This window comes from Cibotium barometz, chromosome 3 (assembly GCF_041138505.1).
Source record: "Cibotium barometz isolate CiBa-2024 chromosome 3, ASM4113850v1, whole genome shotgun sequence".
Lineage (NCBI taxonomy): Eukaryota > Viridiplantae > Streptophyta > Polypodiopsida > Cyatheales > Cibotiaceae > Cibotium > Cibotium barometz.
In genome coordinates, this window is record NC_141048.1 from 60,044,060 (window position 1) to 60,064,920 (window position 20,861).

The 20,861-nt window shown below is 43.7% G+C and overlaps 1 protein-coding gene across 8 annotated transcripts in view; it reads left to right on the plus strand.

Annotated features, from left to right (window-relative positions):
• The window catches only part of LOC147640337 (serine/threonine-protein kinase BLUS1-like), an 84,684-nt gene that overhangs the window by 25,557 nt on the left and 38,266 nt on the right, over positions 1 to 20,861 (plus strand). For all 8 annotated transcript variants that reach the window (XR_015262826.1, XR_015262829.1, XR_015262825.1 and 5 more), the window contains exons 6-13: positions 121 to 189; positions 275 to 445; positions 552 to 617; positions 1,609 to 1,677; positions 2,008 to 2,124; positions 2,276 to 2,322; positions 2,442 to 2,483; positions 2,599 to 2,826. Coding sequence is in view for 3 of the 8 variants with exons in the window: in XM_086779405.1 (XP_086635531.1) it covers positions 121 to 189; positions 275 to 445; positions 552 to 617; positions 1,609 to 1,677; positions 2,008 to 2,124; positions 2,276 to 2,322; positions 2,442 to 2,483; positions 2,599 to 2,826 (809 nt within the window). In the remaining 5 variants the exon portion in view is untranslated. The remainder of the gene's footprint in view (positions 1 to 120; positions 190 to 274; positions 446 to 551; positions 618 to 1,608; positions 1,678 to 2,007; positions 2,125 to 2,275; positions 2,323 to 2,441; positions 2,484 to 2,598; positions 2,827 to 20,861) is intronic.

Consider the following 20,861-nt stretch of genomic DNA (forward strand, 5'->3'; position numbering starts at 1 on the left):
GATCTTAATCAAAGATAACAAACTGCACATATTATCATTAGTTTTTGTTTACATTGATAAACTGACTTATGTGTTTTTGTTTACATTGATAAACTGACTTATGTGTTTCCTGATATCCAGGTGTTACTCATGACCATTCAGAATGCAGCTCCTGGTCTTGATCATGAAAGAGACAAGCGTTTTTCGAAGGTATTTTGTATGGAAGTATATATCCATGTGTGATGTCTTTTTTAAATGCTGTTCATATAATAGTATATTGGTTTGTAAAGTGTAGGCCTTCAGGGAAATGGTCAAGTTATGCCTTAACAAGGATCCAAGCAAGAGACCAACAACTGAAAAGCTTCTCAAACATCCGTTTTTTAGAAACACTAAATATAATAGCTCTGTAGTGCAGAAACTTCTGAACGGGCTTGGCCCTCTTTGGGAGCGTGAGAAGATACTCATAGTAAGATATTTTTTTTGCAGACTTTTGATGAATCATCAGTTTTTTTTCCCCCAAAATGATATTGAAGGTCCTTAAAAGCCGATTGTTCTTTTCAAATGCGTATCAGGATAAGGATGCAGCATTGCTTGCTTCAAAAAAACCTGCATTCTTGGAGGAAGAAGAGAGATCACGGGCAAGTCTATCATTTTGGCTTTTTCCTTACGTTGGAACTGTCATCATCACTAGTATAGTGACTTGTTTGTTTAACTGGAAAGAGTTTTATTTATGTTGTTTGTATGCCTTCTCACTTTATTGTTGGAAAGAGGAGAGTTTTCATGTGTTTAGCTTTTACATGGAAAAGCCATCATCTGTCTTGGCCATCCAGTTCCTCGAAGTACAAATGCCATAACCAAGCTAAAATTAGATTGTTGAATTTCACGCGGACTTAGATAAATATACCAAGTGTTGTTTTATCATGAGCCTAGGAGCCTCTATGTTGCATAGTTCTCTAAGAGCAAATCCTTGTCTATAGGAAAAGTAATTTTTATAAGATGTTTACGAATCCTTTGAGTTGTTTTACTTGCCATGTCCATTCTATATGGAGTGCTGTTAGGATGTTTGGCAATTGAGATGGTGTACAAAGGGGTACCTTCTACCATTTCTAATGTGAAGGAATTTCAAAACCCTGGCATAGTGTCACGTTCAAGATGAATAACAATCAGTTTTCTCAATTCTGTTGCCAAAAAGCTAGTGCTACCTGTAGATTACAGTGTCCTAATCTTATTAGATATTGCTTGTAAGGCATGCTTACCCCAGCCTCAATGACATCCCCACCTTTTCTGCCATTATAGATTTAAGGGCAAGACTAATACACATTTAGAAGGTGATATACACGAGGGTGTGAGGACAAGGGCGATTGAGTGCAGGAGCAATGAATAGAGGAGGCTTTTATTTTGTGCATGGAGAATGTTGCTTAATTTGGCTACTTAATCTGTCCACATGGCCCATGAAATTACAGACTTTGCTTTAAACATCACAGGATTTATTTGATGGGTGAAGTAAAGAAGAATGCTAAATCCCTTTTTTTTGGTGAATTTGAGTTCTTGTGAACCATTTTGAAGTCTGAAGACTAATTAAAGGACCATGAAGGCTTACAAAATTGTAAATTTGTCCCACTTCTTCAGGATGAATACAAGCGTGGTGTGAGCTCCTGGAATTTTGATGTTGAAAGTTTGAAGGATCAAGCTGCAATGGTAAATCTGCAATATCTTTTTGAATGTAATGAAATAGTCTTTTTTTTTGTGGTGGAGAGATACATTGCCACACTCAGTGGTATCATGTATGTCCTCATGTAGTAGTTTTGTCTGGTCCCCATCATTATTATATTTAATGGCAAGCTATAAGTCACCCAATTGAAAAAATCCAGATTTTACTGTCTTTTAGAGAACGCGATTGATCTGTGTTTCTGACAGATTTTTGAGATAAAATATGCATGCTCAATCACTTTTTCCACACACCTAAGATGCATAAGGTTTATTTTGTGTAAGCTATATTTCCAGATTAGGTTGTTTCTTTTTGTGTAGATTCAGGAAGAGGATGATATTTCAAGTACAGGAGATGAGGATGCTGTGGCAAGAGCAAGTTTTGGAAAGGAGAGTGAAGATTCAAGCAAAATCACCTCCCAAGTTTTGTCTCCTTCAGTATGTACTGACAAGAAAATTAAGTTTTTGCAATCCGCTTCTTACTGCATTTTTGGCTCAGAATCCTTGGAAATATAACATGCAACATCTTATGTGAAGATTTGAACGCTAGTTGCACGTACTATTTCATGTCTATTATTTTGTTGCACAGACCAAAAACATCAGACAGCCGCTGACCTTGAACACACACCAGATTGGGTAATTGATGGTTTGAAAACTGATAACTGTTCTAAGAGTGTTGTAGAGGGTAATGATGCTCATAGTAACAGCTATCAAAGGTAGGCAATGATGTGAGGGCTATTTTGTTCTATTGACAGGCGAAGGTCATGGTCGTCCGAGAAGAAGGAGCCAAAGCAAATGTAGGCCTTTAATGTTTCCTTTCACAACAGCGTTATTTGTTCATTTTTGTGGCATATGTTGTTTAATTAGGGGATCAGTGTGGGATATTTTATAAAGTAGGATTTGTTCTTGTAGTGGACGATTTGGTGTCTTCGATGGAGATCTGGAGTTGGAAAGTCCGGGCTGGCATGAAATCGTTAGACAGACAAAGTATGTTGAAGACCAACACAAAGGCCAGAAGCTCCCCACCATAGCAGAGGATAAGGGTAGGAATGGATTGAACGACAAAGGGCTGGAGGCCCTTGAAGCATCAATTGGACCTTTGCCCTCGGGTACTATTCTTGATGAGAAGAGTTGTGAAAGGTAAAGCCCTCTACTTGTTCCACAAAAATTTCTGTTAGATGTTATGGCCAAGCAGTTGTTTTGCTGTCAGACAGCCTGATACTATGTTTAAGTGGTACTGAGATATAGATACGTTTACTTCAAAAATTTCCAATACTTTTGGACCTTGGTGGTTTTAACCTGCTGAAAATGGGTTGAAAATATTGTTGCTGCAGTTGTGCCAATGATGCAGAACTACCCACAAGGTCTGACGTGGCAGCCAGTCTCATTGTAGATTTTCTCCTTATTTGTATACCCGAATATAGTCTTCACAAGCTCTGGAATTTGTGTGCAAGTAACCTAGGCTAGTATAGAATCATAACTTTGTTTTTACGGAGGTTAATCTTAAGGTCTCTTAATTGATGTAAGGCATCTATATAATGTTGTAGCCCCTGTGGAGAGTGTGATATAAGTATTACATTATTTACATAAAGAGTATATAGATCACCTTCTTTGCCAATATAGAGCAAGGCTCTCTAAAAGAATCAACAAAATCAGCCAGTTCATCCTTGGAGAGTCCAAAGAGTGTAAAGGAGGGGGCAGCTCTATCTCACCCCATTAGTACTAATTATCTCCTCTCAGTCTCCCTTGATGGTGTGCACTCTGGGAGTGACCTGTCCTATTAGTGTTATAATGGCCCAGATTACTAGCTTCTCTACTTCTAGCTGCATCAGCTTACTGATGAAATGAGCTCGTTGGATTGTTTCAAAAGCACTGTGGAAATCTACGAAGAAACCATGTAATTTTTGTCCTTCCTCAATGATGGCGTTGGTTCTGGGTGTAAAAGTGCGATCCAATGTGGAGTGGTCCTGTCAAAAACCTGCCTAACCCATAGCTCTGACTCTTCTTCTCTCAGCCCACTCATTCACTTATGCCTCTAGTGCAGGTCGAGGTTATGGGGGTGGGTGGCCATATCATGGCCTCGGGGTTTGTATGGTCACTGTTTTCACCTTCTTTGGTATTGCTTGCACTCTCGGGGTTTTCTTGATGACTTGTCCAGACACCTCCAGGCTCGTTTTCTAGATTATGGGCATTGTGGACTATCTACCAAATCAACTGCTCTTCTTTGGAGATTCGTTTCAGCTCTTTGCTTACTTCCGGAGAGCCCTTTTACAATCCCTCCGAGATTCTCATGAACTCGGAGACCTTTCCTTTCGGCAACTAGAAGTGTTTTCCCACTGTTGCTGAACTAAGTAGTAGCTGTCCCACTCTGGGACAGCTATGAATGTACATTGTTTCTTCTAACGAGACAGTGGTTTCACCCCCCAAAAAAAGAGTGTGTATGCTCACTGTTATGCCAAGTTCTAGATGCCCTAGCCTTTCACATTGCTAAGCAATGGTGTTGAAATTTGGAGTCAATGGCAATGCTAAATTGTATGGTGGTGATCAAAGATTGATTCTCAAGGGTTCTTAGTGAGACAGACATATGTTGGTAGGCACATGGTTTAAGGTGAAGGTGTCGTTAATGATCTCGATTTCAGTTTGTTGGTAGTGCTTCCAATTGGAGAGCTTCTTGAAAAAAGACACATAGCCGCACCGAAATGCACTTCTTGCTGTTGCATAAAGGAAACAGTGAGATGCATCTTCTTTGGTCTTGACCGCAGACCAAAAGTTTCCTTTGCCGAATTTCACATTTTCTTCGGCTCATATTTTCTAGGGTATTCCTTCTCTAGATTTTTTTGGCTCTTTGGCATGTGGCCTTCTACATTGGATCATGCACAACCCTTTCTAATCTGGACTAGATATTGGGCTTTGTGGACAATATGGCATGCAAGAAATTAGTGGGTTTTTCATTCCGTAAGGATTGCATGCTATCGCTACTCTCGTCAATCCTTGCGTCAGTCTTTGTTTGACTCCATCCAGCTGGATCAGATTGATGATGGCCAGTTGGCTTTGCTTTTTCAGTGCTTTTAACTTTTGTGACTGCTCTTTAAGAAGTTTGCCTCCTTTTTTGAGGACGTCTTTCTTTGTACAATGAAGCAACAGCACATAGCCCTTTACAAAAAAAAAGGTGTCATTAATGAGGCACACGCGTGTTGCTAGGCACATGGTTTGAACGGAGTTGCATGTTCTATACTTGTCACATGAGATGCACACTGGTGTGCCAAAAGCGTGATTCATTAATGGTCGCTTGGAGCTATTTAAGGTTATACTTGATGCTTGATTATCAATGGAATCTTGTTGATCAGTGTGATTTTCCCTTGCTTAAGCTTTATACAACTAATAATGATCACGAGTTGGTTAGTTTGCTTTGATTCTTCTTATATGCAAGTTTTAGCTGTTGTTCTTCCTGCTAGGGCTCTCCATCAATATATCTTAGCGAATTCAATATATTTAAATTTGATTTTAGGTGGAGGAGGATTAGATTATACAGATGATTGAATTTGGATAATACTCTTATCAATTCATAAGTACCACTTGGCATGAAACTGAGATGCCAATCCTTAGGGAACCAAGTTATCGCACTTGGTACTTTCGTCCGACTTAGGCAACTTTTTCTTTTCGAAGTCCACCTGAATCTTAAACAGCCCTAACCATGATAGTATATGTCCTCTTTGGGTCCTTTGGATGGATTACTTATTGTAAGACTACTAGGCTAAATGGAAGTGTTTTACAGAGTGATTATGGCAAGGAGAACTTTAAGCTCACAAACAGGAGCAGTGTGGATATCCTACTAACTTATCTCACTTATAAGAACATATGATAGAATATGCCACAACTCATCACCTCAAGGCGAGAGCATCATCATGTGCTTATTTTAAACTACAATAAATAGGAAAAAATAGCATTAAACTCACGGAATTCCCCCGCAATGTCGATTCGTCCATTGAAAAGTCATTTTCTCTATGCTCCTCCAATTCTCTGCACTCAAATTTGGCCCCTAGAAGGAATCACTATGTATCGCCAATGAGGGGTTGAGAGAGAAATTCATAATATACTCTTCAAAAGACCCAATGGGTTTATGAGACCATAAGTAGTATAAGGGCTCCATGTAATGTTGAGCCACAGAAAAGGTTGAAAGAAACAAAAAAACTCATACAAGAGAGAAAGGAAGGCAAGAAAGAATGAAAGGTTTTTTAAACGTCTACGAAAGACCGAAAGGGTTTATTAGACTGAAAGTAGTACATATGTAAAAAAAAACTAGCTACCCAAAGAACATGACCCACATGCTATGTGACTCCTGCATTTACAAAATGATCAATCCAAGGGTGGTCCGTGTCTCTGGAGTATGTCATGAATTTGCAACTGACAGGTGGAAGGTCAGGATTGTTGGGGGTAGGGACGTTTTCTCTCTCTAGTGATTCCGTGGGTGCATGAGACCAGAGAATCCCGTGCATTGGTATTGTGATGGCTTGTGTGATCTTTTTGTCCATGCCTAGTTTGAGTGGCCTCCTCTATTGCAGGCCGAGGCAGTCTAAAGAAGTTTGTAATGGATGTCTGAGAAGTATCGTGTCGGTTGTGATCCCTTGGGCGTTGTATGAGTAGGGAATTCCGATGATGACAAAGCTCCAGTAGGTACATATCTAAGCATTGCTGATTCGCACTATGACACTCCTCACCTGTAATGGTTGCCATGTGGGCGACGGCTAGCCAAGATATCAGTTGGCCTGCAAATACAGGATGTGGGCAACAGGCGCACAGGTCATGCAGTCGAACAGAGCGCTATCGAATAAGCTAGCATTCCCTTAATAAACTCCCTTGATGAACACTACCTATCAGCGTAAATACCGTGCATGATCTTGTGCACTCTCAATAGGCTCTTGTGCATTGATTAGCATTCCTTGCATATTTGCAAAGAAATCTCTAGCTACATCAACTTGAATACCTTAAGTCCAACTATAGCTAGAGATCTAGGTTGGCATCTATACATCAACATAAATGGACTCTAATAGTAGGAGCATGCTTAGCACTATTATAGGCAAGCTCGACCATCGGGATATACTTCTCCCATTGTGATGGTTTCTTGGAGATGAATGCACGAAGCATATCCTCCAAAATTTGATTCACCTTCTCTGTTTTCCATTAGACTGAAGTCTGAGTGTTATGTACCTAGTTTTCATCCTCAGGATTAGTGGCCTAACTCGGAAGGGTTAGGGGAGCCTTGGGATTAGGAGGAAGCAGGCTAATACGGCTGGCTAAGGTTATTATTAATAAATCCATGTGTAGTGGCTATTTATAATAGGATGGTTATTTATAGTGGCAGCGGGCGCTATATAAGTGAAACATGGGTTATTGTTGTCATAACCTCACTATTGGTCAGTTTGCTAAGACTCCGGCTATGCGTGTGGTAGAGCATAGATTGGCATGCCGAAGGACTGGCATGGATTTGTGGGGGTCAGACCTTAGCCCGTGGCTCGGGGGTGGTTTGAAGCATAGATCCATCCAATGATGGCACAATAAGCCCAATCTTGGCCGAATGTCCAAAATGAAAGCCTATGCAAGCATTATGGCATAAGCAATGCTTCCATGGGTTGTAACACTTGGTATCAGAGTGGCCTAATAGTGGAAGGTATCGTGATGTACGAGAGACCGGGTCAGTAAGCTGTCATGGATTCGCAAGATCTAGGTATTCGCTATGCTTTTGTGCTAAGGTTGATTTGATGCATACTCGGTGAAGGTATTTCTCTATGCCATTCCTAAGTTTTCATCTCAGGAAAAAGGTTTATGCCTTTTAGGGCTCTGTTGACATGTTAGGTTGCATGGATTCTGAGAGTGGGGGAATATTCAAGATTGTGTGGGTAGAGAATATACAGAAGGAAACCCCATGGAAAAAACCGTCTGGCTGAGTTTTATGCTCATGTACCTGCCCTGTTACATGTATTTTGGCATGTAAGCATAGGGGGTGGAAGAGAATAAGTAAGTAAAGCTTTTAGAGGGCTGTTTTTTGCAGCCTGCTCATAGGGCAGTGAAGCTGTCCTGTAGGTATGCAAAGCAAAGCATACACATCCGGCCGTGTAGGACAGCCAAGCCTTGGGTGTTGCGCAAGAAATAAGACGGGGAGGAGGGCCTGATCAGGGTGGCCAGCAGACACACGCAGCCAAGAAGTAGGGATGCTTGGGGGTGAAAAGATGGCACACCCAGGCTGGGCTCGCGCGGGTGACAGGGCTGTGAGCAGAGGCAGAAAAATGGACACAAGCTGGCGCCTCTACTTTTGGCGTGTACAGAAAAAGCACATGTGAACATGAGGATGGGCTGCTGTCTCGACAGCTGTCGGATGGAGGAGGGGAGGCTGCTTATGTCCAGCCATGTGTGAGCAGAGGGGAGGCATGCTAAAAGTAGGTGCTTTTTGGAGTTTAAAGAGGGTGCCAGTTTTTTTTGAGCAATACACGTGTTTTTTTGGCATGTTAAAGGGGGCACCCAGCTTTTTTTATTAAACACGGCATGTTCTAAGCAGCGACTAAGCCAAAAACATAGAGAACACGTCTCCTACACTAAGCTGAACCATACAAGAGACTTTTACCAAGAGTCGGTGAGGGACAAAATTGTGAGGAGCATAACTCACGCTTTGGTTTGAACGCGGGGAAGTCGAGATAAAGGGTTCAAGCACAAAGTTTTTTTTGGATATTTTTTCCCTCTGCTTTTTTGAAAATCCACAAGGAGCAGACATAGGGACATAGGTGGAAGGAGAGTTGTTTGAGTATGTAGCAAGAAGCAGATTTCTTGATAGCTTCTTGATTTGTATGCGCTCGTAATGCCTTAGCTCAAGAACTTGGACGAGAATTCTCCTTGATTACCCGGACTCGTGGTAGACTGATCTGAAGGAGTAACTGTGGATCATTGCAAGGGTGATCTGAGGGAGGGGACCCAAGAGTGGTTGCTCTCTTGGGAGGTTCAGATGGAGATATGCTTTGGTGTCCCATCTGGTATGGATATCTGACAAGTTATTGTTGAGTGGGTCCAGTTGTAGATGGGTGTTGTTCTCATGGGAAAAACCCTTAACCTGTAGAGAAGAATTTATTGTAGAGACCATTGACTTGGGAGACTAGAGAGCCTTCTTTGGCTGGTCTTGCCAAGGTAACCTTGAGTCTGTTTAGATGAACTCTTGGATGGGGATGTACTTTGGTGACCTGTGTGTTGCAAAAGTGGGAACCCACGTCTTTTGTGGGGATCCTAGTGAGTGTAGGCTACGTGGTGTGAACTAGCATGATTTCAATAGTGCTATGTATACTGTGCACTTCTCTAATTTTATTTTTCCGGCAAAGTTGTTATGATCGATAGTTCCTTCGTGCATCTAGGAATATTGTAGGTTAGGAATATTGTAGGTTAGTCCTAGATAGATAGATGCCAATTGAGATGCCTCGACGAAGGAATTTCGTCAGGCATTTACTTTGATTGCAATCCATGTGTGTCACAGTCATCAAGTTTAGCAGAGGGGGATGTCATGTGCATGATAAATGCCATGGACATTCTCAGGTGCTGGTCCAGAAGAGGCAGCCAGATAAGGAGTATGAACCAGATAGAGTTAGGATTTTGCGCACAAGATACAGAAGAGGACAAGTGTGGACTCAGAGCAAGGCCTAGAGGGCATGAAGAGGGTGTCCTGACAGTGCGTTAGAAGAAAAAACAGGCTGTCGGCTGCTCACAGAACTAGTGGGCTGAACCAGAGGACAGGGCAGTAGCAGGCGCATCATGATCAAGGAGGAGATCCAATCGGGGCAGCGCTGAGGAGCATTTAAGGCATTAATGACTGGCCGACCAGCAGTTGGCCAGTATACGAAGTGTCCAAGAACCCTGTAAAAGGCAAAGTGTGCTCATAGAGTGAGTCATTCAGTCCTTTAGGGATTGGATCTTTAGGGTCCAAGTAGGGACCAGAATTTTGCTGTTTCACCCTTTTTATGAAGACAGCCTAGGGCTATAGAAGTGTACCTTTTTGTTCCATATTAATATACTGAATTTTTAGCATATCTCTCTCTCTCTCTCTACTCTTTCTTCATATCTGCATTTTGCATCAGCATGTTTCTAGTAGTGTTTAGGGCTGAAAGACTCCCAAAGCTTCCGCGTGTTACATTGGTATTAGAGCATTAGGCTCAGCAAAGCTAAACATTGATTCAATCCCATATGATGGTGTATAGGTCCAAGGTACAGGAAAGTACACGGATACGAAGCCCACGGCAAGGAACACAGAATCAGGAAGAGCTCCCAGGAGGTTTGTTGGTGGTGTTCCATAGAGCTAGAGGGATGGCAATCTTGTGAGCCAAATAGGTTCTCGGGCAACGGTCCCAAGGGAGGTTTATCTCGCAAGGGTGATGTGAGAGTGCCAGACTCATTTCTCAGGAATGAAGACCAAGACAATGTTCAGAGTCTGGGCAGGAATGGATTGTGGACTAGAGGGAATCAGATGCATAGATCTTAGTCTGTGAGAGAGTGGTTTGGAGATCAGGCCGGGCTTTTAGAGAAAAGGGTTGCCAGGGATGGATGGATGATAGAGGGACTTCGGGAAAGATTTGGGATGATGACAGTTATCCAAGAGCAGGTTGGAATCTCGTCATCAAGTTTAGCAGAGGGGGATGTCATGTGCATGATAAATGCCATGGACATTCTCAGGTGCTGGTCCAGAAGAGGCAGACAGATAAAGAGTATGAACCAGATAGAGTTAGGATTTTGCGCACAAGATACAGAAGAAGACAAGTGTGGACTCAGAGCAAGGTCTAGAGGGCATGAAGAGGGTGTCCTGACAGTGCGTTAGAAGCAAAAACAGGCTGTCGGCTGCTCACAGAACTGGTCGGCGAACCAGAGGATAGGGCAGTAGCAGGTGCATCATGATCAAGGAAGAGATCTAGTCGGGGCAGCGCTGAGGAGCATTTAAGGCATTTATGACTGGCCGACCAGCAGTCGGTCAGTATACCAAGTGTCCAAGAACCCTATAAAAGGCAAAGTGTGCTCATAGAGTGAGTCATTCAGCCCTTTAGGGATTGGATCTTTAGGGTCCAAGAAGGGACCAGAATTTTGGTGTTTATCACCCTTTTTATGAAGACAGCCTAGGGCTATAGAAGTGTACCTTTTTGTACCATATTAATATACTGAATTTCCAGCATATCTCTCTATCTCTCTACTCTCTCTTTATATCTGTGTTTTGCATCAGCATGTTTCTAGGAGTGTTTAGGGCTGAAAGACTCCAAGAGCTTCGGCGTGTTACATTGGTATCAGAGCATTAGGCTCAGCAAAGCTAAACATTGATTCAGTCCCATATGATGGTGTACAGGTCGAAGGTACAGGAAAGTACACGGATACAAAGCCCAAGGCAAGGAACACAGAATCAGGAAGAGCTCCCAGGAGGTTTGTTGGTGGTGTTCCACAGAGCCAGAGGGATGGCAGTCTTGTGAGCCAGATAGGTTCTCGGGCAAGGGTCCCAAGGGAGGTTTATCCTCCAAGGGTGATGTTAGAGTGCCAGACTTACTTCTAAGTTCTCAGAAATGAAGACCAAGACAGTGTTCAGAGTCAAGGCAGGAATGGATTGTGGACTAGAGGGAATCAGATGCATAGATCGTAGTCAGTGACAGAGTGGTTTGGAGACCAGGCCGGGCTTTCAGAGAAAAGGGTTGCCAGGGATGGATGGATGACAGAGGGACTTCGAGAAAAGATTTGGGATGATGACAGTTATCCAAGAGCAGGTTGGAATCCCGTCATCAAGTTTAGCAGAGGGGGATGTCATGTGCATGATAAATGCCATGGACATTCTCAGGTGCTGGTCCATAAGAGGAGGCCAGATAAAGAGTATGAACCGGATAGAGTTAGGATTTTGCGCACAAGATACAGAAGAGGACAAGTGTGGACTCAGAGCAAGGCCTAGAGGGCATGAAGAGGGTGTCCTGACAGTGCGTTAGAAGCAAAAACAGGCTGTCTGTTGCTCACAGAATTGGTCGGCGAACCAGAGGATAGGGCAGCAGCAGGTGCATCATGATCAAGGAAGAGATCCAGCGCTGAGGAGCATTTAAGGCATTTATGTGACTGGCCGACCAGCCAGTCGGTCAGTATACCAAGTAACCAAGAACCCTATAAAAGGCAAAGTGTGCTCATAGAGTGAGTCATTCAGTCCTTTAGGGATTGGATCTCTAGGGTCAAAGTATGGACCAGAATTTTGCTGTTTATCACCCTTTTTATGAAGACACCCTAGGGCTATAGAAGTGTACCTTTTTGTTCCATATTAATATACTGAATTTCCAGCATCTCTCTCTCTCTACTCTCTCTTCATATCTGCGTTTTTCATCAGCATGTTTCTAGGAGTGATTGGGGCTGAAAGACTCCAAGAGCTTCGGCGTGTTACATTGGTATCAAAGCATTAGGCTTAGCAAAGCTAAACATTGATTCAGTCCCATATGATGGTGTATAGGTCCAAGGTACAGGAAAGTACACGGATACGAAGCCCAAGGCAAGGAACACAGAATCGAAAAGAGCTCCCAGGAGGTTTGTTGGTGGTGTTCCATAGAGCGAGAGGGATGGCAGTCTTGTGACCCAGATAGGTTCTCGGGCAACGGTCCCAAGGGAGGTTTATCTCGCAAGGGTGACGTGAGAGTGCCAGAGTCATTTCTCAGGAATGAAGACCAAGACAGTGTGCAGAGTCAGGGTAGGAATGGATTGTGGATTAGAGGGAATTAGATGGATAGATCTTAGTCTTTCACAGAGTGGTTTGGAGACCAAGCCGGGATTTCAGAGAGAAGGGTTGCCAAGGATGGATGGATGACAGAGGGACTTCGGGAAAAGATTTGGGATGATGACAGTTATCCAAGAGCAGGTTGGAATCTCGTCATCAAGTTTAGCAGAGGGGGATGTCATGTGCATGATAAATGCCATGGACATTCTCAGGTGCTGGTCCAGAAGAGGCAGCCAGATAAGGAGTATGAACCAGATAGAGTTAGGATTTTGCGCACAAGATACAGAAGAGGACAAGTGTGGACTCAGAGCAAGGCCTAGAGGGCATGAAGAGGGTGTCCTGACAGTGCGTTAGAAGAAAAAACAGGCTGTCGGCTGCTCACAGAACTGGTGGGCTGAACCAGAGGACATGGCAGCAGCAGGCGCATCATGATCAAGGAAGAGATCCAGTCGGGGCAGCGCTGAGGAGCATTTAAGGCATCTATGACTGGCCGACCAGCAGTCGGCCAGTATACGAAGTGTCCAAGAACCCTATAAAAGGCAAAGTGTGCTCATAGAGTGAGTCATTCAGTCCTTTAGGGATTGGATCTTTAGGGTCCAAGTAGGGACCAGAAGTTTGGTGTTTATCACCCTTTTTATGAAGACAGCCTAGGGCTGTAGAAGTGTACCTTTTTGTACCATATTAATATATTGAATTTCTAGCATCTCTCTCTCTCTCTACTCTCTCTTCATCTCTGCGTTTTGCATCAGCATGTTTCTAGGAGTGTTAAGACTCCAAGAGCTTCCGTGTGTTACATTGGTATCAGAGCATTAGGCTCAGCAAAGCTAAACATTGATTCAGTCCCATATGAGGGTGTACAGGTCCAAGGTACAGGAAAGTACACGGATACGATGCCCAAGGCAAGGAACACAGAATCGGGAAGAGCTCCCAGGAGGTTTTTTGGTGGTGTTCCACAGAGCCAGAGGGATGGCAGTCTTGTGAGCCAGATAGGTTCTTGGGCAACGGTCCCAAGGGAGGTTTATCTCCCAAGGGTGATGTGAGAGTGCCAGACTCATTTCTCAGGAATGAAGACCAAGACAGTGTTCAGAGTCAGGGCAGGAATGGATTGTGGATCAGAGGGATTCAGATGCATAGATCTTAGTCTGTGACAAAGTGGTTTGGAGACAGACCCGGCTCTCAGAGAAAAGGGTTGCCACGGATGGATGGATGACAGAGGGACTTTGGGAAAAGATTTGGGATGATGACAGTTATCCAAGAGCAGGTTGGAATCCCGTCAGCAAGTTTAGCAGAGGGGGATGTCATGTGCATGATAAATGCCATGGGCATTCTCAGGTGTTGGTCAAGAAGAGGCAGCCAGATAAAGAGTATAAACCAGATAGAGTTAGGATTTTGCGCACAAGATACAGATGAGGACAAGTGTGGACTCAGAGCAAGGCCTAGAGGGCATGAAGAGGGTGTCCTGACAGTGCGTTAGAAGCAAAAACAGGATGTCGGCTGCTCACAGTACTGGTCGGCTGAACCAGAGGACAGGGCTGCAGCAGGCGCATCATGATCAAGGAAGAGATCCAGTCGGGCCAGCGCTGAGGAGCATTTAAGGCATTTATGACTGGCAGTCGGCCATTATACCAAGTGTCCAAGAACCCTATAAAATGCAAAGTGTGCTCATAGAGTGAGTCATTCAGTCCTTTAGGGATTGGATCTTTAGGGTCCATGTAGGGACCAGAATTTTGGCGTTTATCACCCTTTTTATGAAGACAGCCTAGGGCTGTAAAAGTGTACCTTTTTGTACCATATTAATACTGAATTTCCAGCATCTCTCTCTCTCTCTCTCTCTCTCTCTCTCTCTCTCTCTCTCTCTGCTCTCTCTTCATATCTGCGTTATGCATCAGCATGTTTGTAGGAGTGTTTAGGGCTGAAAGACTCCCAGAGCTTCCGTGTGTTACATTGGTATTAGAGCATTAGGCTCACCAAAGCTAAACATTGATTCAGTCCCATATGATGGTGTACAGGTCCAAGGTACAGGAAAGTACACGGATACGAAGCCGAAGGCAAGGAACACAGAATCGGGAAGAGCTCCCAGGAGGTTTGTTGGTGGTGTTCCACAGAGCCAGAGGGATGGCAGTCTTGTGAGCCAGATAGGTTCTCGGGCAACGGTCCCAAGGAAGGTTTATCCTCCAACGGTGATGTGAGAGTGCCAGAGTCATTTCTCAAGAATGAAGACCAAGACAGTGTTCAGAGTCGGGGCAGGAATGGATTGTGGACTAGAGGGAATCAGATGCATAGATCGTAGTCAGTGACAGAGTGGTTTGGAGACCAGGCCGGGCTTTCAGAGAAAAGGGTTGCCAGGGATGGATGGATGACAGAGGGACTTCGAGAAAAGATTTGGGATGATGACAGTTATCCAAGAGCAGGTTGGAATCCCGTCATCAAGTTTAGCAGAGGGGGATGTCATGTGCATGATAAATGCCATGGACATTCTCAGGTGCTGGTCCATAAGAGGAGGCCAGATAAAGAGTATGAACCGGATAGAGTTAGGATTTTGCGCACAAGATACAGAAGAAGACAAGTGTGGACTCAGAGCAAGCCCTAGAGGCATGAAGAGGGTGTTCTGACAGTGCGTTAGAAGCAAAAATAGGCTGTCGGCTGCTTACAGAACTGGTCGGCTGAACCAGAGGACAGGGCAGCAGAAGCAGGCGCATCATGATCAAGGAAGAGATCCAGTCGGGGCAGCGCTGAGGAGCATTTAAGGCTGTTCAACAAATTGTAGTGCCAATTCAGTTGCCTTCATTGTCACTTTTATAGGTAAAAAACATGCCATCTTTGTCAGTTTGTCTACTAGCACCCAGATAGCATCATGTCCTCTATTGGTTTGTGGCAAACCTACAATGATGTCCATGGAAATACTACCCATTTTCCTCGTGGGATCTCTAGAGGATGTAACATACCTCCAATCCTAAGCGGGTTCAACCTTATAGTTATTCACTTGACATTGATGACACTTTACCACAGTCGTGGATGTACGCCTCCATCTTAGTCCAGTAAAACGTCCATTGACCATATCATAGGTCCGCGTACCCTTGGATGACTCATCGTAGGAGCGTCATGACATAATACAGGATCGTTTTTCCAATCTCAACATTATCCGGTACCCAAACGTTCTTATTCTGGAACAACAATCCTTTCGAGATAAGGAAGTGACCACCTATCACATACACAGATGGCATGATTTGTGAGTCTCCGTCTAAATCTATGGAGCTCTTTGCATGGACCTAATACCGATGAAAATGTGTCGGTCTCACATAGCCCTCTCAGCGAGTCATAAAAATCACTCGTAATATTAGTGAAGCTCAAAGGGGTCACCTCTCCAATTCTACATAAGGTATGCCACTCCGTTCAGGCTATCCTTACGATAATTTATTTCCATATCAAAGTCTTGCATCAACTTAGCCCATTAGGCCTTCCTCCCCCTCAACTCAGGTCTATCAAAAATGTACTTAATTGACTCGTGGTTAGTTAGCACAACAAACTTGGTTCCATAAAGATAATGTCGTGAAGTTTTTAGAGCGTGTGTAACCGCATACAAATCTTTGTCCTGAGTGTGCCATTTGACCTACGTCTTGTCAAGCTTTGCTTTGAAATGCCATAGGTCACAACCATCCTGGCACGATGCCGTGTCTATCGCGAATTCACTAGCATTTGTCTCGACCACAAATGGTCAGCTAGGATCTGGCAAAGCCAATACAAGTGCTTCCTTCACTTTAAGCTTGAGAGCTAGAAATGCCTCATCAAGCTTTTCGTTACAAGAAATCAGTGTCACATGCACCCTGCATTGGAGTGCTATGTGACACACTGGCTCTAAATCAGTGCACCATTCATCAGTAGGATTTACCTTTTCAGGCGAAGCAGTCACTTGGTAGCAGCATTGGTCGAGTCTACACGTACACAGGGGCTCCACAGAATGTATGGCACACCTTTGTGTCCGACCTAAAGAAAAGGTTTCTCTCTCCACAGTACATGACCAACCTTGAGGATGGGTTTTACAAACTCTCCCAAAATGGGTAACTTGTGCTAACTTACTCTAATAAAGTAATCACGTTAGCACAACAATTACGTATATCCGAGGAGGATAAATTGAAACAATTCATTGGAGGTCTGGATACGAACATTAGGTTTACTATACGTAATTGTGAGCGAGTCTTATGACAGGGCTCTCACTCTTGCTCAGAATCAGGAAATGATGTTGAACGGAGATAAAGCCCAAGCAACCCTAGACTAGCTCCAAACCCCAACACAATCATCCACAACGCAACAATCATCATCTCAGGGGGGGAAGGGGGCTCAGAATAGCAAAGATAATATGAAAGATTCCCAGAGCACTTCAGGAGGCAAGAAGGATAGAACCTTCGCGTCTAAGAAAACACATGAGGAAAAGGCCAAGGAGGGCATCATTGGTGGATATCTCCAACGAGAAGAGAAAACACGGTATAAGGGGGAGAATAGATGTTTCTTCTGCCACACCGTGGGGCATGGTAAGAAAGATTGTACCAAGTGGTAGGTTGCGCAAGCCGCCAAAGCCTTTGCCTCTATAGTGGCCACCGCCACAGTTGCAAATACACCTCCCGCATCGGCCATAAATGCAATCCAACTCTTGTCCACCTTAAATGCCGTACCCACAGTGGTATTTGACGATAAGCAGGAGGGCGAGGTTGAGGAGCAAGGGAAAGCCCTCGTTCGTGCTTATGGCACAACAAATGGGACAACAATTCATCGTTCTCTAGGATATGGGCAGCTCTGAGGATGCCATTTCTCCTCAATTGGCTAAAAAGATGAGTTGTACTCTTGTACCCCATCATCTGGACATAGATGGGTTCACACCCGGTCTTCGCACACACATCTCTCGTAAGGCTCACCAATTCTCATTCATGGTTCAAAAGGTGACATTTCAGCGAGACTTCATTGTCTCACCTCTTTTGGGGTGTGATATGATTCTAGACATTCAATGGTTTAGGGAGTATGCACCCATTCCTAATTGGAGGCAGGACACTTTCACGATTATTGATGGTGTTCCTGAGCCTGTTCTAATTCGCGGGGATAGGAGAATACCTGGTATTCCCCTAATCTCACACATCCAAGCCCAACGAGCTATCAGAAAAGGAGCTGAGTGTGCATTGATTTATGTCCGTAGCCAGCAATCTGCTCTTCAGTCACAGCAACCCAAGTAACGCTAAAGTTGGATGGTCTGCTAGCATAGTTTTAGGACATCATGCTAAAGGATGACCTTTCACCGCAACTCCCACCCAGTCGTTAAAACCACCTTGTAAGTTTCCCTATCGCCTTTCTAAGGCACTGGAGAGCAAATTGGAGCACCATCTTTCCGAGCTACTCCGCACTAGATTTATCCGGCTGTCATCCTTGCCCTTTGCTACACCTATCTTGTTTGTGCAGAAGAAACACAAGTCCGCACGATTCTGTGTGGACTACATGGCTCTTAACAAGCTCATAGTGAAGAATAGGTTCCCAATGCCCAAGATTGAGTATATCCTTTTGTGACTCAACACTGCAAAATTCTTTTCCAAGATAGATCTCAAAAGTGGCTATCATCAAGTTCGGATCTTTACGGTTGACATTCCCAAAACAGCCTTTAGGACTAAATGTGGCCATTACGAGTTTATGGTGATGCCATTCGGTCTCACCAATGCATCTGTGCGACGTTCAACAAGATGATGTCTCAGGTATTTGTGGAGCTCATAGGAAAGTGCACGTTCATCTTTTTAGATGATATACTCATTTTTCCTGCAATTGCAGAGCAGCATGTGTAGGATGTCGAAAAGGTCTTCCAACTTTTACGAGAGAATGCGTTCTACATTAATGCAAAAAAGAGCAAATTTGGAGTAGAAGAAATCCATTATCTGGGATATGTCATCAGTTCTGATGGGATTAATCTAGACCTTGAAAAGGTAAGGGCAATTCTCGAATGGGATGTTCCCAGGAATGCACAAGAGGTTCGCTCTTTTGTGGGTCTTTGCCAAGCATACATTACCCATATGGATAAATTTTCCGACCTTGTAGTATCTCTCACCAATCTGCTCAAGGGCGTAAAGACGCGTCATCAAAAGGTGTCCGTCTCACAGGCAAAGCACTCGAGGCATTTCATGCAATGAAAAAGTGGCCTCTCAGTCTCTGGTTCTCAAATTGGCTTCATGGGATGATCCCTTTGAGGTAATCACCGATGCCAACAATTTAGCCATAGAAGCTATCCTCCAGCAGGAAGGGTGCCTAGTGGCTTACTACAGCTGGAAATTAAATGATGCAAAAAAGAATTATTCTATGTATGACAAGGAGTTAATGGGAGTGATGACAACACTTAAACATTGGAAACACTTCTTTCAGGGGAGAGAGTTCACCGTTAAGATAGATCACCAGGCACTAAAATGGTTACAAACCATGCCTAGTGCCTAATGGAGTGACAGACAAGCCAGATGGAGTCAAATCTTCCAACAATTTGGAGGTATATGATTGAATAAATCCTTGGCTCACATAACCTTGTTGTCGATGCTCTGAGTCTAAAAGGCACAATTCAAAAATTGCAGGAGTCCATTGTGCTTGAAATATAGCGAAAAGATCTTGACAGTATGAAGGCATAATACGAGGATTCATTGGAATTCGGGACTCAATTTAGATTGGGACCGGGTCACTATACCATTCATGATGGTTGGTTATTTTACAAGAGCCGGCTGTGCATTCGGGACTCAATTTAGATTGGGACCGGGTCACTATACCATTCATGATGGTTGGTTATTTTACAAGAGCCGGCTGTGCATTCTCAGGGAAAAGCGATAGGCACATCTCCATGATGCTCACGATTCTCTCGTTGGAGGGCATCGTGGTATCAACAGTACACTGGATAAACTTGAGCAATCATTTTATTGGCCAAAGATGAGATAGAATGTCTATCAATATGTCCAAGCATGTCAAATATGCCAGAAAGTGAAGGAACCTTATACGAAACAGGCAGGGTTACTTCAACCTTTGCTAGTTTCAGACGATCCTTTTCAAGATATTAGTATGGACTTTGTAGGCCCTCTTCCCGCTGCATTTGGATCTCGGAACACATAGTGCATCACCATTGTGGATCGATGTAGTAAATTTTGCATGTTGATCCCATGCAAGCAAACGGCCACAGTTGAAGACATCACTCACCTGTTCATCCGCTATTGGTACTCCATTGTAGGTTTGCCAAGGACAATAACATCAGCCCGGGATCCCAAGTTTACTTCAAATTTTGGAGGGCATTGTTTGATAACTTTGGGACCAAGTTGCATTTGTCCATGGCATTCCATCCGCAAACTGACGGCTAGTCGTCGTTTCTCGTCACTTTTGACAAGAATGGTATCACCTTCCTTGGAGGCCAACAAGACCACATAAACATTTTCAGAGATCATTGAGTTTGTCATAGAGCGCCTCGCCAAAGCACATGAAGCATACACCAGGCAAGCCAACAAATCAAGAAGAGATGTCAACTTTAAAGAAGGGGATTGGGTATCTAGTCCATACTATGCATAATGGAGTTGATATGTGGATTGACTACCATGAGTATATAACATGCACGTTTCTAAAAGGTGAATTTGGGCATGTTCCTGGATTCATCTAGGTCTATATATATATATCTTTGGATTATGAAGCAAAGACTGAAGCAAGTGGGCAAACATTGTCCAAAATTATCCTTTCATAGCTTCGGACCCTTTTCTATCATTCAAAAGATCAATGATGTCTCTATGAAGCTTAAGCTTCTCGATAGTTCGACTATGCATAATGTTTTCCATGTTCTTGGTTGAAGCCCTACATTGGTCCAACTTTGCAAGATATTACAGATGAGACCTAGTAGACGAAGCCGACGTAATTGAGCCTGAACAGATTCTCCTCCACAGGTGGAAGCATGGATCCGGTCAAAGATAGACAATTCTACACGAAGTTTCAAGACCAAGGTACCCATGAAGCAGCATGGCTCGTCTAAGAGTTCTTCCTCGAGTACTCCAGCTCCTGGCGGACTACTTGGAAGCGATGAACTTGCTACCAAGCTAAGCAGGAGGGAATGTCACATGCACCTTGCACTGGAGTGCTATGTGACACGTTGGCTTTACATCAGTGCACCATTCATCATCAGTAGGATTTACCTAATTAATGAAGTGGATTTTCGGTTGGCTTTGCCGAATCATCGGAGGATACACAATGCATTTCATGCAAGCCTCTTGTGCAAATATGTGGGACCGGAGTCTAAATAGCCGGTTATGGAAGATCCACATGAAGTAGATGACCTGGAAGAGGCGTTACAACCAGTGCGGATTGTGTTTCACAAGTTGCATGTGGAAAATCTCATAGATGCCACCTTTTCAAGGTCAAGAATTATTCACCCATGGATTCTAAA